This window comes from Maniola hyperantus, chromosome 11, assembly GCF_902806685.2.
Source record: "Maniola hyperantus chromosome 11, iAphHyp1.2, whole genome shotgun sequence".
Classification (NCBI taxonomy): Eukaryota; Metazoa; Arthropoda; class Insecta; order Lepidoptera; family Nymphalidae; genus Maniola; species Maniola hyperantus.
The window spans coordinates 6,252,877-6,271,956 of NC_048546.1; the positions used below are offsets into that span (position 1 = coordinate 6,252,877).

General features: G+C 34.2%; 1 protein-coding gene across 1 annotated transcript in view; it reads left to right on the plus strand.

Annotated features, from left to right (window-relative positions):
• jeb (jelly belly) overlaps window positions 1–16,860 on the plus strand; it is a 109,962-nt gene extending 93,102 nt beyond the window's left edge. The window contains exons 3-4 of the mRNA XM_034973561.2: window positions 9,100–9,260; window positions 11,300–16,860. Of these exons, the coding sequence (XP_034829452.1) occupies window positions 9,100–9,260; window positions 11,300–11,359 (221 nt within the window). The 3' untranslated portion in view covers window positions 11,360–16,860. The remainder of the gene's footprint in view (window positions 1–9,099; window positions 9,261–11,299) is intronic.
• The last annotated feature ends 2,220 nt before the right edge of the window (window positions 16,861–19,080 follow it).

Below are 19,080 nucleotides of genomic sequence, written 5' to 3' on the forward strand. Positions count from 1 at the left end.
TGCATAATTCTCTACCTACCTACTTAGGTTCCGTCTAACAGATAGGCGGACAGAAACAAGGATAGAGAAAAAAAGTTAAAATTGGTATTTAGGTTTGATGAACGAACAATCATGAAAGACGAGCTTAATTCAGGGTACTTTTTCAAAATCACAGGCAAACACTTAATTTATCTGTATAGATAAGTAAATAGGTACAGATGACGTTCGACGCTTGCCGCCAGCAAGTCTACGACGCTCTCACTTGATCCTTGGATAACTCCCACGCCCACGCCTACTCTTACAAAGAGGCCAGAAAAACAACTAGCAACTGGCATTTAACTAATGATCATAATATCAAAGCCATTTAACGACGTCACTCTCTTCCGTTTATTTGACTATTGGCATTTTGTTATTCATAAACTTTTTTTCGTGGGAAAATCCTCATGGATGCCAACCAGCCTGAGGAGGCGTAAAGTTTATGTCAGACACTTTCTGATATAAATCTCTCTTTTTTGCCACTCTTTCTGACAGTAACTAGTCTGTCCTATACGTGCTCACTTTTAGTGTCATAGTCTGGGCGCTAATCTCAATTAGCTCAGCAGTCCACGACTTCTGTTTTTCGCTGCTACGCTCTGTTAGTCTCTTAGTTCTAGGTGCATCATCGGTGGGATGGGAAGCTCTTTCTGTGAGCTCATTGGAGCTCGGAGCCAACTTGCTTTAGATGCCGCCTGCAATTTTCTTTTTGCTGGTGGACACCGGGATACTAATCTAAGCGAGCTTGTATGAAATGCACAGATGTGACGTCATAAACATTTGACGGTATTTTGACGTACTTGTTTAGTTAAATGGATAATTTAAAACGGTTAGCTAATTAAAACTAGCAGCGTGGATTTTACGAATTTTGGAAGGCCATTTATTTATTTTAAGGAAAAGGTGACTGACTGACTGATCTATCAACGCACAGCTCAAACTACTGGACGGATCTGGCTGAAATTTGGCATGCAGATAGCTATTATGACGTAGGCATACGCTAAGAAATGATTTTTGAAAATTCAACCCCTAAGGGGGTGAAATAGGGGTTTGAAATTCGTGTAGTCCACGCGGACGAAGTCGCGAGCATAAGCTAGTAAATTCTAAGTAGGTATAATTTATTAATGACTTCGACATCATCCCAATTCCGCATTAGCCTTGGCCGAACCCACAAACTTCCCAGTAGTCAGTAGGGGATGTCCCCTACTTAGTTTTCGGTGTCTCCGACATCTCATCATACAGATGAGCTATTCCTGGACGCATGAGCTCCGTTTCGACCACGTTCGCTAAATTCAGTTTCAAAGTTTGGAAAAGAGTCAGTGCGGTTTGCAATTAGAATGCCAACAAAAATTAACGTTGAGTGCGGTTTTTACAGTTGATATAACTGCACTGATACTGGCAAACGAGTTGTAGGTAGTAGGATACTACTCGGTCGTGATGCAGCCTATCGAGTTCGACTATAAGGTCAGGACATCAATAGGTACTTCTTCTTCTTCTTCGCTCTGGGCTGGTTTCCGCACTTAAACGTTTCCGTCTGTTGTGCGTATCAATAGGTACTTATCATAGGTTTTAAACAGCTTCTATGAGTAACTGGCTCACTCAGTCAGTAAATAAAAGGTGACAACGTAAAAGAAATAGTACTATAATACCTACTATATTCTCTTGTTTCTTCATTAAATCTCACAGTCACTGTTAACCAAAACAATAGCTATAATTGTTTGAAATCACGTCAATCCGTTGCACCATTGCGACGTTGGAAGAAGGAAGCAGATTGAAGGACAAACCAACAAACAAACACACTTTCGCATTTATAATAAGGGTACTGACTAGCTGATGCCCGCGACTTCGTCCGCGTGGAATTAGGTTTTTTTAAAATCCCGTGGGAACTCTTTGATTTTCCGGGATAAAAAGTAGCCTATGTCCTTCCCCGAGATGCAAGCTATCACTGTACCAAATTTCGTCAAAATCGTTTGAACGGATGGTCCGTGAAAGACTAGCAGACAGACAGTGGCGTGCAGCTCATAGAAGCATAAACGCACTGCTTACCCTCATTGTAAGAAATCAATGCTTACTTTTTCATTATAACCTGCCGTAAAACAAGATCATACCTAAATGCATACCCTGGCCGGAACTCCTGTGCACGCCACTGCAGACAGACAGACAGACAGACAGACTGACGGACAGACAGAAAGACAGACGGACAGACAAACAGACAGACAGACAGTAAGACAGACGGACAGACAGACAGACAGACGGACACACTTTCGTATTTATAATATTAGTATGGATAAACATAATCATCATGATCAGAATGAGAAGGGTTTGACCATAGTCCACCACGCTGCACAAGTGCGGATTGGCAAACTTCACACACCTTTGAGAACATAATGGAGAACTCTCAGGCATGCAGGTTTCACCATTAAAGCAAGTGATATTTAATTGCATAAAATGTAAATGAAAACTCCGAAAAGTTAAGTTAAAGGAAACCTCTCTGAAAGTTAAAACAAACGCTTTTCCCGCGAGTTTTGTAAAAGTTATACTTGAACTTTAACCAAAACAATAGCTAATTGTTTAACTTCAAGTCAAAGCAAGTAGGTACCGCCTGACTTTTACAGCTGCAAAAGTTAGAACTTCGAAATTAGAAAAAAATACATATGCTGCCGCGACGCGCAGCGTAGCGCAAATGCGCTTGGACCAATATGCAGTTTTTATTAGTACCTGAGCGACGGAGATTTACTCGGCATCTTTCGGGGTTTTTTAGTGAATCGATTTTATTAGTGTTGATAAAAATCTAGTGTTGATCAGGCTAGTTAATAGTTCTAGAAAAACTTACAAACTAAAATATTATCTAAATATTCGTCCAAATCGTTAGAGCTGTTTCCGAAATCAATAATAGCCAGGTATACATACTTATAACATAGTATACAAGAATTGCTGGCTTAGATATTCCATTTGTACTAGTAGATATTAAATGAAATGCGAAATGAAATATGTCTCTTATTTTTCTCAACTACTATAGGCACTGATCTTGGTAAAATTTGCAGACAGCTCGCATCCTAGATGCATCCTATATTCATCTAGGATGTATAATTTTTACCCAAAAGATCAAAGATTTTTCACGGCATTTTAAAAGAACCTAAGGCCATGCAAATGAAGTTGCGGGTATCAGTTAATTTTTTTTTAAGCGTCTACTAATAACTTAACAAGCAACCCTCAAAGGACGGATATAAAGTTAAATTGCATTTCCTTTTTTGCTTGCTTTGAACAGAGATAAAATTAAGTTTTATCTCTGTTCAAAGCTTGAACATGGGCAAATCAAATAATAGAGGTGTATTAAAATTAAGAATAACAAGTATAAAAACTGATTAAAATAAAGAAAATGTCTAACTTACTATTTAATTTTAAAACAGTTTTTAGTGTATGTATGTAAGAACCCTACTTAAGAATTTGGTAGTCTTAAGAATTTGATATATTTAATTCTTATTATGTAGATAAACAGCTGTAAGTTGTAAGTAAATCGTTCTCACCTCTTGCATTCACACTTTTAAGTTAGAATTACTACTTACCAATATACTTACCTACTTAGAACATATCTGTTAACAAGTCTTATATGGAGCATAGTCAAATCATTTATTGAAACTAGCTGATGCCCGCGACTTCGTACGCGTGGATTTAGGTTTTAAAAATCTCGTAGGAACTCTTTGATTTTCCGGGATAAAAGTAGCCTATGTCACTCTCCAGGTCTTAAACTATACCCATGCAAAAAATCACGTCGATCCGTTGCTCCGTTGCGACGTGATTGATGGACAAACCAACAAACAAACACACTTTCACATTTCTAATAGGGGTAGTGATAGGTACCTACCATAGTACACTTTTTGATTGTCAATTGTTGTATTTTTAACCGACTTCAAAAAAAGGAGGAGGTTATCAATTGGACTATGTTTTTTTTTTGTATGTTTGTTACGCGATTACTCCGTCAAGTATGAACCGATTTTGATGATTCTTTTTTGTTTTGTAGGACATACTTCCGAGGTGGTCCCATTTTAATTTGGTAAAGATCTGATGAATATCTTCGGAGATGGAGAACGGAACTCCTCAATTAATAAGAGTAAATTGCTCGCGATCAGTGTAATAGCTTTGTAAACAGTAGGGTTTTAACCAGGCATAGTATATTTTTAACCGACTTGAAAAAAGGAGGAGGTTCTCAATTCGAATGTAGGTATGTCTTTTTGTATGTTTGTTACGCGATTTCTTCGCCAAATATGAACCGATTTATAATGATTCTTTAAAACAGTAGGTTTTTAACCAGGCTTATCATATTTTAGTACGATGGGGCCACTAAAAATTGTAAAAAAAAAAAAAAAAAAAAAAAAAAAAAAAAAAACCGACTTCAATAACCACCAACACTAAAAAGTTAAAAATAATTTAATTTATTACCCGTATATTATGTATACAAGAGTTATTGTAGTTCTATAGTAATATTTTTGGAGGCGGTGCCAATGTGGAGTCGCAAAACACTATGAAGAGTAGATAGACGGTTCGTGCAAAACTGAAGCGACGAGGGTTCCAAACGCACCCGTATCCGAAGAGCCCACAACAAATCCACACGGGTATTCTTTTTTATACAGGGTTACAGGAAAAGAGGACACGATCCCGTTAAGGGGATAAAAATACACATTTTGTGAAAATTTCATGTTCGTTCGTCCGTCTGTCCGTCTGTCCGGCCGTCCGTTTGTCTGTCAGTGGACTGTATCTCGTGAACCCTAATACGTAGAGACTTGAAATTTTTACAGAATGTGTATTTTTATTGCCGCTATAACAATAAATACTAAAAATTACAAAATGACTGCCATAAAAATTAAAAAAAAAAGTGTTATTTTTTGTACGAAGGTACGGAACCCTTCGTGTTCAAGCCCGACTCGCACTTGACTGATTTTATGTTACCTTTTGACCTTATTAAAAATAATCTTTAACTATTTTGCATTAAACTCGTTTTTACATTGATTCTGATTTAATTCTTTGGCAATAGCATTTGTTAGAATTTTCTACCTGGTCTCTTTGTTGTGTAATTTTTTCTTGATTTTATGATATATTTTTTTGTAATTTTTTTGTACCAATGGATACCTAACGAAACGTGAATGTTTTTAAAATAATCCGCAGGATAAGTGCCATAGTAATTTTTACAGAAAATTTGCAAGTTATTCAAAGAATTAAATTTAAAAATCGAAAACTTGTACAGTTTTTGGGCTGTAATTTTAAAATGCTTGAAGTTTTTTTTAGTTTTATAACTGTTTATTATTAACAAGGATATGTACTAGCAAGAAATAAAAAAAAATCTGCTGAAATACATTGTTCCTTTTTTTATTAATTTTTAAAGTGGCAAACACCCTTTTACCAAGAAAAAAATAAAAAAATGAATAACTCGAAAACGATACACTTTCGCATAAGCACTTTAGGAGTCGTTTGATAGCCAATGTCCTGTACTATAATCCCTTAGCGGGATCGTGTCCTATTTTCCTGTAACCCTGTATATGTATATCTTTCTTGTGAATTTTAGAAAAGTTGTTCCTACTCCTGTTCATTCATTTAGTAGCAAACGCAATTAGGTATATTATTATACCTAGCTTTCCAGGTGGCAGGTATTATCTGAAATCATAAAGAAATAATTTTAGTAGCCCGTAGTTCGGTTAGCCTGAATAGTCTCGAGGCCTGTTTACGAATGCACAAGACGTAGCGACGTAGCCACGAAGCTACTCGTAGAAGTAGAGGCTTGGTAGAGGGCGCTCGCAATCGAGCTGTGGCCTCACTTTCCCCGGCGTAGCTAAAAATAGACGCTCAACGTTGAGTAGCCGGCTATCTTGGTACACTGGTATTCTGGAAAGCGCGGACTAGGGTAACATAAATCTGTAGTTATAACCATCGGTTCACTTTTCGTTCTAACTTTAACTTTTATAGGGATAAAGCTGTATTTACTTAGAAAAAACCGGCCAAGTGCGAATCAGGCTCGCACAACGAGGATTCCGTACCTACTACAGTCGTATTTTTTCGACATTTTGTACGATAATTAAAAAACTATGATGCATAAAAATAAATAAAAATCTGTTTTAGAATGCACAAGAAGCCCTTTTACCCCATAATATAGTTATCTTCCTTCGAAAATTGAAAATCCTAATTATTTACTAGCTAATGCTTCGTCCGCGTGGAATTAGGTTTTTAAAAATCCCATGGAAACTCTTTGTTTTTCCGGGATAAAAAGTAGCCTGTGTCACTCTGCAGGTCTTTATCTATACCCATGCAAAAAAATCACGTCAAACCGATGCACCGTTTCGACGTGATTGAAGGACAAATCAACAAACCAATAAACCAATAAACCAACAAATAAACAAACAAACACACTTTTGCATTTATAACAAGGGTACCCATGCAAAGAATAACGTCAAACCGTTGCACCGTTGAGATGTGATTGAAGGACAAACCAACAAACAAACACACTTTTGCATTTATAATAAGGGTACTGATGACCACAATTTAATTTTTTTTGTGTAATGTAACCACAAATTCACAGTTTTCAGATTTTTCCCCTAATTTCAGCTATAAAACCTGCCAAATTTCATGATTCTAGGTCATGGTTCTAGGGAAGTACCCTGTAGGTTTCTTGACAGACCGACAGACAGACAGACAGACAGACAGACAACAAAGTGATCCTATAAGGATTCCGTTTTTCCTTTTGAGGTACGATTGCCTAGTGTGAGGTAGTAATGTGAGGTATCAATTCATTTACGTCTCATAAAGCTCAAAGCAAAAATAAAATGATCAAAATTAAGTATTTATAGGTTATAATAAAAAAGTACGAAGAGTAAAATAGCAATATTTAACATCGGACTCTCAGTCAGTTAGGCAGGTATCATCAGGTATGTAATCAAATGAATCCCTTCTCATTCTGAGAGAAGACCCGTTCTCAGTAGTGAGCCGGTGATGAGTTGATGATGTAAATAATACTTTCAAATATTTGAAGTTTGCCTAAAGTTAAGTTTCATTAAAAAAACTAATAAGTTAGCCTTACTTTTATCAACAAATCCATAAAATATTACAAATACGAGTGACAGAGATTGTCGCATTTATAAATTAACTAGCTTATGCCCGCGACTTCGTCCGCATTCGTTTCACGGCCCAACCGCTGCGCAGGACCGATCTTAACAAAATTTTGAATTGATTCCATGCTGGGAAAGATATAGAATACTTTTTATCCCAAAAAGTCCAAAGAGTTCCCATGGGGTTTCTCAAAGACTTATTTATCTACACGGACAAAGTCGCGATTATCAGCTAGTCCTAAAAATAACCTTGTGTCGAAAAAGGTTTAGGGTTCTTCAAGCGACAAATCCTAAATCAATGTATTCAAAGAACCCTTTTAAACCCTCTCGACTGTGATTAGATTACACGTATCTACCTGGGGAGCTTTCATCTATCTAGTATCGAATCAATTAAACCCTTTGGGGAGTACCTATATCGTGTTAATTATTATTATTACCTAGCGATATGTTATCTCCTTCACTATATTATTCAAATTGTTCGACTAAAAGAGAGATAAAGAACTATTATCAAGGTCTCACATATGTTTGTAAATAAGTAACAGCTCAAAATTAGGCAAGACATAGATATTTGTTACAACCATTTAGGATGGTGTCACATTTGTATGCTTTGTTTTTATTTGTTACACCAACAAACGAATAATGTTTTTTTTTCTTTCTTTTAATACCTAAGTTTTACCCCAAAAATAGTAGATTGTACAACAAGGACATAAAACAAGCCATTTTATCCGACGCGTTTATCTAACCGAGCCGAAGGCCAGGACAACTCTAGAAATTACATATTTAAATTTTTTTGTGTCATCCATGTGTCATCAGATAGATGTTGTACTACGAAGTAGTACTTAGAAATTCTTTGATTCTTTCTAGATTCGCGGACTTCAAAACGAAGGATTCTAAGGTTGAATGATTGATACAAGAGGCGCCAGTACCGTGAAGGTTTCAATGAGAAGTTTCTATATTAATAGGCCACAAGTCAGGCAATAAAGGAGGGCCTAGTTCAAAAAGATTCTATAAATGAATAGTTTTTTCTGGTGCGTTCAGAATTCAAATTTAAAATTCTTACAACAACAAAAAAACTTTTTCATAATCCAATGACCTTCATTATATTAATTGTTTACTCCCAAGGTTTACTCAATAAAGCTGAAACAGATTATGTTTAATTTAATTACCTTAATAAAAATAGAAATGAATAATTTAATTTAATAAAAATAACACTTAGCATTAGCACTTAACAATTTAGTAAATAATAAAAATAGTAAAAACTCTAAGGACGAACCGTGTTTCTAAACGTTTCATTATCACGTGGTATGTATTTTAAATAGAAATAAAAAATTATGTAGGTACGCCTTAGATGAAATGAGGTACGCCACTAACCATAGATCACAGCAAAATTACCACTTTCCACTCAGATTTCAAAGGGCATACGGATTATTTCCGAGCGAGTGAGATGAAAAAAATATTTACCACAATTTTATTTCACCACTTTGTCGGCGTGATTAATATAAACCTATGCCAAATTACAGATTTCTAGCACTAATAGTCTCTGAGATTAACCGAGGACGGACAGACGGACAGACGGACGGACATGGCGAAACTATAAGGGTTCCTTGTTTACTACGGAACCCTAAAAAGGTAAATTACTGACATATCAACTTACCTGTTGATATCTACTCATGTGCCTGTACTTTACAACAAGCTTTATTGTGAGGCCCTGCCTCCTGAGGTAGTGGAAACTGTGTTTCAGAAGGCAGCATCTATTTATATCATAGGTTTTAAACATAGCAAGCCTTCCGCTATCTTCTTCTTCTTCTTTGCGTGCCTCTCCGACTAGCGAAGGTTGGCAGTCAGCTTTGTATGTGTATTCCACTATGTTCTTCGCGATGCGAAATAGTTCTTATACTCTTTCGCATTTATAATAAGTATCTGGGTTTTTATAATAAGGGATATTTTTCTCAAAACATTTGCCTTTTGATTATATTGAATTTGTAACTCGTTTCAGAATGCCCACCAGCCGCAGACGGCATGGAGAGGTTCGCGTGTCCCACGCCGGACCGCCAAGGGCGCTACCGCTGCATCGATGACCACGTGCTGTGCGACGGCTTTATTGACTGCCCCAATGGGGAAGACGAGGATCGACAAGCGTGCATGTTTTATAAAACGGTAAAGTTTAAAACAGTTTTTGACTTCACTTTCGTACTTATATTTCTTTTCAAATCTCTTGACGGACTTTTAAAATAACTTAAACTGGTTATTAGGGAACTTCACAGGTGAATTGTGATCCCATGGCAATGCAGTTATTATTACAACGTTAATTTAAAACTTGCACCTTTTATAAAAATAAAAGGTGAAAGTTTCTCTGCGTATTGTCCCCAACACAGGGAGGAACAATCAGCGACTGTGAAGTTTGGATCATGGTGGCTTTGGGAGATAACAGGTAATAAAGGTGTAAATAATCTTACGTCAAAGTATAAAGCCTATTTTTTTATATTTTCTTCGGAATAGTATTAGGAATCACGTCATGCATTTCCAGATACCTACTTAGTATCGTGGCAACCCCCTGCCAGACACCTAACAATTTATTAAATTTTAAGATTGTCTGGCAGGGACTTGCCACTATACAAGTGTTCGGCAATACATGACGTGATCTTTAATACTATTCCGAAGAAAATATAAAAAAATTAGACTTTATACTTTGATGTTAGATTTGTTCACCTTTATTACCTGTTATCTCTCAATGCCACCATGATCCAAACTTCATAGTTGCCGATCGATCCTCCCTGTGTTGAGGACAATACGCAGAGAACCTTTTATGAAATAACGTCTGGCACGCGCTGACCCTCTTTCTATAGTGTATCATCAACAAACAGTAGGTACCATTTAACAGTACTTAGCGAGGTAAGGACGATCAATAATATAAATGAGGAGTAGAAAAGGTCCTGAAATAGCCACTTGTGGGAGGCTATTTTTTACAAATGATCCGGAAAGCAGCTTTCTATTCTATCGTTCGTTAGTTATCATTTAAGTAGAAATTCATTGAATCCAGTGCTACACTCCTAAATTCTTTAAATGGTGCAGTTTTTTGACATAAGTCATAGAATAGAATAGAATATATTTTTATTCAAGTAAACTTTTACAAGTGCTTTTAAACCGTCAACTAGTTTAATTTACCACTGGTTCGGAATGCAGTTCCTACCGAGAAGAACCCGCAAACTCTGCGGTTGGTCTTTTCAAGTGTTCAATTTACAATATTATTAAACCATACTGTACAAGCAATAGGGATGATGACTACTAGTCAAATTAGCGACTTTTTATCAAACGTCTAAACGCTCGCTTAGCATAGGAGCTTGTATGAAATACACAGATGTGACGTCATACACATATTTATCATTGAGAGGCGATTTCACTAACGTCATAGGAATAAATTGGGTGTACTTAATGATAATTTTCGTAATGATACGATTACACCTACCGAGTAGTGAAACGAGACAGTAAAATGTCACTCGGCCGAGACAGTGCTGTGGCTGAGAAATTGCGGCAAAATTGCACTCGTTAAGTGTTTATACCAACCGAGTACTCGGCCGAGGACACTGACTAGCCACTGTACTCGTTAGGTGTAATCGTACCATAAGTACTGAAAACCTGCCAAAATATCAAATTTACTCTCGGATAAGATTTATTTTACGTTGGTGAAATCAGCCCTGTGTTAGCTAACAGGATATAGAACTGAGAAATCAACGTTGTCACAACTTATCTCTGTCTAAACTTTCTCTCAGTTTCCCTTGAAGCTACCTACATAACATACCTAATAGTATATTGTCCATGTATTGTGTTGGATTGGTGCTATATGGAGGCTCTACATTTACATTTCTTAGTACTCAGATATACTGCAGTTTTAAATAAAATAGATTTATGATTGATTTAAAAAATATTACCTAAGTGATTGTCTACTGGAATTTCAAGAAAATATTATTTGAAAGATTATATAACTATGTACTTCTACCGAAGCTTTCATTACTTAATTTATTGCTCTTGTACACATTATGTACCTACATTTACATACATTATAGACTGAACATTCAAACTTTGGTCTGAGTGATGCGCCCAAGAAGTGCATTATCATGTCGATTTAGGAGTTAGGTACAAGCACAATACATATAAAACAACATAATGTACAATACATATTTTCTTTGTTTTTCCAGACGAAGGCCCACCTGGACGTTTTAGCCGACGCGCTTTTGCGGTGGGCGCGTGGACGCTAAGTAACCATCCCTCTCGGACCCTGATACCCCAGTGCTGTTACATACGTTACTAATAGCGCTGCACGGATAGACTGACATTTCAATTGATCGGCCATATGCACTTGCATACAGTGAGAGCTGCAAATCCCTACAAGAAATATTCGGGCGTAACCAGTCATGTTACTTATATGACGCGATGAACATATTGAAACATATCAAGTAGTGGTGCAACCTCTCAAAACATAACCACTGAAAGTGTAGTGTTAGAACTCTGATCCAAAACTTCGACACATTCCGTTCAAGTACATGAGTGGTAACGTGCACAGGACCTACGCAGGAGTACTAGAAATCGTTGGGAGTGGACGAGTAATGCGACTTGGTTTCGTCCTAATTATCTCTCCGCAGCTGATTTATTTCTCATTTCGTACCTTCTAGCACTTATTAACTAAAATGTGAGACTGGTAGTCGACATTTTTAGTCGGTAGAAAAACATAATTAATATTTTAGGTTTTAAGTAGTACTTCATTTGTCAAACATTAATGTTTTTATGAATTTGTTAAAGTATTTATTCACTCATCTATTTACTTTATAAGTTATTGAATTCCTTATTATGAGGGTTGTAAAGTATATAAGAGATTGGTAAATATATGTATATAGTTAAAGCGATTGAAATGTGTTTATTTTATAATTATACGGCCTACATTTTGGTGAATGGAGGCTGCTTTCAATATCGATGATGAATATATTAATTGCAAACAGTCCCCGTAGGCAAGATCTATATATGTACGCTAATTTCAACTCAATTAATTAATTTAAATCATAACTATTAATCTTAACATTTCATTACATTATACGTGAATGATCTCAATGACTTAAACGCTCTGAAACATCTTCAAACAGGCAGCTATTAAAGTAATGAAGTAATCCTATTTAACTAATATATATTTATAAATCGATTATTTATCTGTCAAATACTTTGATGTATATTAATTTAAGATATTATTAATAGATTTTTTCATACGAATAGTATAAATTATAATGCTGTGACTGAATGTGCTCTTTGTTATAATTTCCTGACAAAGTCTGAGGAATTATGGTCTAGTTGAAAGTAATTTCCTTTTATTTCGTGTAAGAGTACTTTACCAAAAATATTGTAAGCATCTTTTTATTATAATAACTGTTAACTTCTTTTAAAAACTTAATCGGTAGCAAAAAAATGCACATTGTGGAGCTAAGAATAATAATGAATTGAGAATTCAATGGCATTATACAGTTTATAACTACCTCACAAAATTTATTTAGTTTGCATTCATTACAATGTTTTTCTAATTATTTTCACTTATTTTCATCACTAATTTTATTACTTAGGTACCTAATCGTAAATGCTTATCTAAAAGTTATTATTATTTATAAGACTTATTGTATTATATTATAATTTTAATTATATTTTTTTATAATTATAAAAGTTAAACAGAACATGTCTGTTAGTAGGAATATACTTAGAGACCTCACAGGTAGGTACTAAGTAATCAACCTAATATCCACGTTAACTTAAATAATCCATAAGTAAGTAACAAATAATCGTACTTAATAACACCGCCAACACTAATGTTCGCATTGATTTTTAGAGGTTTAAGGATTTGAAAAAATATTGTAATAAGTAAATCAATTTATGTCAAAATGAATGTTATGTATAGTTATTCAGCGTATATAAGTAAACCCACTATAAAAGGTAGATATGTATGCATATTTAATCGATTTATATGAATATAAAAAATATTAGCATTATATACCTACTTAGTTATAGTTTTATAAACACCTTAGATTCATTATATTACTGAAAATATTAATCATTTAATCTATGCACAGACGTTGTAGACTATCCTGATGTATTATATGCACTATATTTTTGTGAGTAGAATTTAGAATTTAATAAAAAAATGAAATCTATTTAGAATTTAAGAACTTAATTAGTAAAAAAATAGGAGTAATGAATAAATATGAAGAAATATACTATTATTATTAAATAATATATTCTATTTAAATGCGAACTTTAGTGTATCAATGATAAATATTTTGTGATTACGGAGGCGCATCAAAGTATCGTAAGTTTGTTTGAATAAACTATAAAATGAAATATTATATTTACAAAGTGCAGTTAGTTACAATTAAATAAATACCGTTGTAGTCTGATAGAACGCAAGTTCTTGAGCCATCAGTCTCAGCGGTATTTACAATTTAGATTGATAGAATAAAATCAATACTTAGACAATTTTGGTAACGATACTTTGATGTAAAATCACTAAAAGATTTATCTTAGCGGCGGCAGGCAACATACTGGTGAATAACGAAAAACTTCCCTACTCTACGTTGCTACTAGGTAGGTAGATACTTAGGTGCTATTTACGACTGTGTTGGTAACTATATTTTAAAATCGTTTGTATTTACCTACATCGCTTACACACATTTGGCCTTACAGCTGTCATACTATTAACGTGTAAGAAGACATTATGAACAGTTTGTAAGAATTTTAGTTTTATTAATAGGCTCTAATTTTGATGTTTAGGTATAGGTACGTTTGTGTTTCGATATAATTAGCACAGTATTTTTCTTCCAATATCGAATTAATTACGTATGTGATATGAATAGGTACCTATGTTAATATTTCTTTTAATTTAATGTTAATGTTTATTTTTTTATTTTTATCAGCTCGCATATTTTTAATTTCTGGAGTAGTTTACTTATCGAAAGACGATTAATTTAGGTATACCTACATATTATAAAACTGCCAATGAATTCTCAAGACAAAAACACGAATTTTGTGTCAATTATAAAGTAGCAACAAAAGCATCTAAACTGTTCGTGTGTTTAGGTTTAAAATGCTTAATAAAATGGTTTAATTATTTTGACCGGCGTGCTCTGGAATAACTAAGTACCTATCGTTGTTTATTATCATTTTGGTCAGCTAATTATATACAGATATGTAACTATATAGAATTACTAGCCTATACAAATAAATGAAAATTATAATTTTGTCTGATTATTGGGCCACTGATTAGTACTCTCAATTTATCAACTATATAATATGCTCGATACTCGTTTCTTCAATATATGTATATTATTATGATTTATCTTCCATTCATATTATTAATGTTATATTTAAAACATTGTTCATTTTGTACTGACTTAACAAAATCTATAAAATTATATTAAGTATAGTCACCAAAAAATGAAAGCGCGATTTAATTGACTATTAAAGGCATCCATTGTTGTGCTTGTTCATACAAATCTTTTGCTAAATGTATACATTTTGCTTATAATGTACCAGGATTAAATAATTGAATGGCTGATGCCTAATATAAATAGAAAATATTGATGAAGCATACATAAAATCTAAATATATAAAGGGAAAAGGTAACTTACTGACTGACTCACTGACTGACTGATCTATCAACGCACAGCTCTAACTACTGGATGGATCGGGCTGAAATTTGGCATGCAGATAGCTATTATGACGTAGGCATCCGCTAAGAAAGGATTTTTGAAAATTCAACCCCTAGAGGTTTAAATAGTGGTTTGCAATTTGTGTAGTCCACGCGGACGAAGTCGCGAGCATAAGCTAGTATGTAGGTACATTATACATACGTACATATTCGGTCGTTAAAGTCGCACTAGCCACCATATTTTTTTTCGGCGAATAATTAGCAAAAATCTTTTATTACATTTTCTCCTTTAACATTGAAAAATATTTGACACTTGAACGAGGTACCTACTTACACCAATTTGCCAAAACTTCAACAAGCAAAAATTATCTGCACTACCTACTTTTTCGATCATTCTGCGCGAACGACGTCCCGGGTAACTGCAAGTTAGAAATAAAAGTAATGCTAATAAATATATTAATGTAATTGCACTCAAAATTTGCCTGTTTCGTATGTGCACTGCAATTTATTGTGATATTTTTAATATTATTAGGTTAAGATGCAAATCATGATCTCGAGGATAGACTAAATACCTATCAATGTGATTATTAATTTATATACCTAAGTGTAATATGTTACATTGATACAAGTCTGTATGAAATACGGGCTAATCGTGTGTGTACTATGTAGGCTTGCGGACGGCTATTTAAAAGAGATATTGATATACTGTTTTGCTTTCATTTGACTAAGCTGCCAAGTGAACATCTGTTAATTTTGCGTTAACAAATTATTTAGAAACGATTAGCAATTTCGGTCAATTTTTATCTTCATAAGATAGATATCTAATCGTCTTTTTTTGAGTAATGTGTGTATGTGTGGTTAGCTCGTCTCGCCCTGATTACTTATTACACCCTGGTCTTATCATTGCTTTATCTTCGCCTTGTAACCACAATCAGCTGCTATCGTACAAATATAATGCAAGCACAATCTCTTAGTGCAATCATCAGGGAACGCACAGCTGACCTATTACTTAGAACAAAACACGAACAAAAGCATGCTGTACCTAACGGTATAACTTAATTTTGGATCGAATGCTCATTAGTCAATCTCCGATGGAATTACATTTTATAATCTATTATTACTTATATAAATATTCTTATACCCTTTTCTCGTAACACCTTTACAATGGTAGGTATGTTACCTAATACCTACCTAACCTAAACTATTATGTCTACGCTCAATTACCTAAGAAAACTTTAAAGACCTTGATATACTTCAATGTACTTTATTGTTGAAGAACAATATTTTTAGATGACTCCCTTGTAGTTGTTATGACCTTTTAATTTCGCGTAAGTAACAATATTCACATTTCAGATTTTCAGAGAACAGAAGAGTGTTTGCAATCAGAATGATATTTTATTTGGTAAAGACAATTGTATAATTTCGTCTTTTTTTAATACCTAAGTACCTAAATTGTTTGAAAATGCAACTATTTTTGTAGATACTTATATACGTTCAATTACCACTAGATAGAGATTTACATAGTTATATTTTCTCAGAATGTTATGTTTGCCAAAAAGACAAACAATGTATCAAGTTGGTATCCTCTAATATTACTACACAACTCAAAGTGTCGCTGAATTTTTTAAATCGTTTCTACATATTGAAATGAATAATGAATGTTAAAATAGTACCTAATTATCTTCCGATTTTCGAAGATGTTTTTCACAAGGCTACTATTTCAGTTAATGTTCACAGTAGGTGAAACATTAGTAGGTGTAGATACCTATATTAATTTATTCCTAAAAGCCTGATTTCTGAAATCATTCCCTTTACCTATCACACTCATTCCGTAAAACCACAATTTCCTATTCTCTCAGAGAAAATTCCTAACTTTCAACAGTGCCGTTTGAGTTGCCTTTACATTCACAGGACATGTATCAGCAATTCATATGGCGATAATCTTATAACGACTACGCTATTTTGTAGGCGTAATATACTTTTGGACTATTTATTATGTATTGTTAATTACTATATATGTTGTATTAAGATAAAAAAAATCGAAAAATAAAAATAAATGTTAATAAATGCCTCAGCCAGATAAAATGTGTTTCTAGTGTTTTCTTTGTTTTAATAACCCTATTACATTACTATATACGTCCTACAGTTTTATTCAATAGCTTTTATCCGCGATTTCATCTAGGTACCTACGTGGATTTAACTCAACTCAAATATTTTATTCAAATTAAATGCGTAGGTACATGTGGTTGAACGTCTTAAATCAGAAAAATCATAAAAAAAATAAAAAAAATAAAAAATTTATTCGTGTACAAATTTAGGGTAGTAATTATTGTACAAAATAAAAATAATTTATGTTTCACTAATACTGCCTACCTGCTTCGGACGGGTGAACTTATCTATTCCATATACAGGGTGGCCGAGGATGTGACGTCTACAAGAATAATTTGAATACCTTATATTTAGGGGTATCCAAATCACCCCTATGTATGTGCAGCTATTTTTAACCGACTTCAAAAAAAGGAGGAGGTTCTCAATTCGTCGGAATCTTTTTTTTTATTTTTTTTATGTATGTTCCCCGATTACTCAAAAACGCCTGGACCGATTTTGAAAATTCTTTTTTTGTTTGAAAGGGTATACTTCAAAGTTGGTCCCATTTCAATTTGGTGAAGATCTGATGAACATCTTCGAAGATAGATACTGGAACTCCTCAACGGATAAGAGTAAATTGCTCGCGATCAGTGTAATAGCTTAGTAAACAGTAGATTTTTAACCAGTCATAGCATAATTCCATGGGGCCACTAAAAATTGTGAAATAAAAAAGTTTTACAAAAAAAATAAAAACCGACTTCGTTACATAAACACTAAAAATTGAAAAATAATTTAATTTATTACCGAATATATTATGTATACAAGAGTTAATATAGTTCCATAATAATATTTTTTGGGGTCGGTGCCAATGAGGTGCCATTGTGGAGTCCCATAAAAATATGAAGTCTAGACGATTCGCGCAGCTAAAGCTAATTGGCACCGGCACCAAAAAGTATTATTATGGAACTATATTAACTCTTGTATACATAATATATTCGGTAATAAATTAAATTATTTTTCAATTTTTAGTGTTTATGTAACGAAGTCGGTTTTTATTTTTTTTGTAAAACTTTTTTTCATTCGTTTAGGAGATATGAATTTTTTAATGATTTTTTTCATAATTTTCATCCGTCAGTGGTTTTATTTTTTTTCTTTTTCTGTAGACGGTTCTTGGAAAGTTTTTATGTAATAATTAGTAACCATGAACTTAACTATTGTCTTAAAATTACGATTTACCTAGGTCATAGGAACATGACTAAAATTTTATCGAAAGTTCAAAATTATTGTTCGAACGCACTAGGTACAAAACTTCAAGACTTGAAAAAAAAAATGGCGCCAATGGCATCTAAGTATTTCTAAAAACTTTTATGGACTTCCACTTTAAAAATAATTTAAAAAAACCTAACCTTAATAGGGGTTTATTTGATGTAAATAAATGGTCTCCAAAGTAAATGAGTGACTTTTTTTTAACTCAAAATTAATCATAAAGTTTTCTTTAAATAATGAAAAATTCACAAGAATTTAAAATTTACTTCATTAGGTAATTTAACTGTTTTTTAGGTTCCGTGGCAGAAGGGTGCCAATGGGACCCTATTACTATGCCTCTGCTGTACATCCGTCAATCCGTCCGTCTGCCTGTCAGCGGGCTGTATCTCTTGAAAGTTGAACCCATGTTGAACCGTAATATGTAGAGACTTGAAATTTTCACAAAATGTTTATTTTTATTGCAGCTTTAATAACAGAACTAAACAGAAAAATAACTAAAGTGGTTGGAATATGGAAAACATATTAATTAAAGTTTCACAATTTTAAAATACGCGCCTCTCTTTTCCCGCCAAAAAGAGAGACACTCCACTCAAACATCACCCAAACGAGCAAATCGGCCCACAGATGAAATAATCAGCTAAGCTGTAGCTGCCCCATGGGCCATGACATTTAAAAAAACAAAATGGCTAAAATTAATCTGAAGCAGTCTATACACTGCCCTGCACTCACACAGGCCGCCAAGTCACTGCTGGATGGTGTTTGGGTATTTATCCAGCGTAGCATCCAACTCCAGCAAGAGGTAGCAGGATTCCTGGATTGTCTGGCAGGTCCTGAAGGCTCCGCTGACTGCCGTGTTGGTCGGTAAGTACGGCACACTAGCTATAGCTATAGTTCGTACGAAATGAGTTCTCACGCGCCTTTTTAACTCTGTTGGTCAAATGTCAT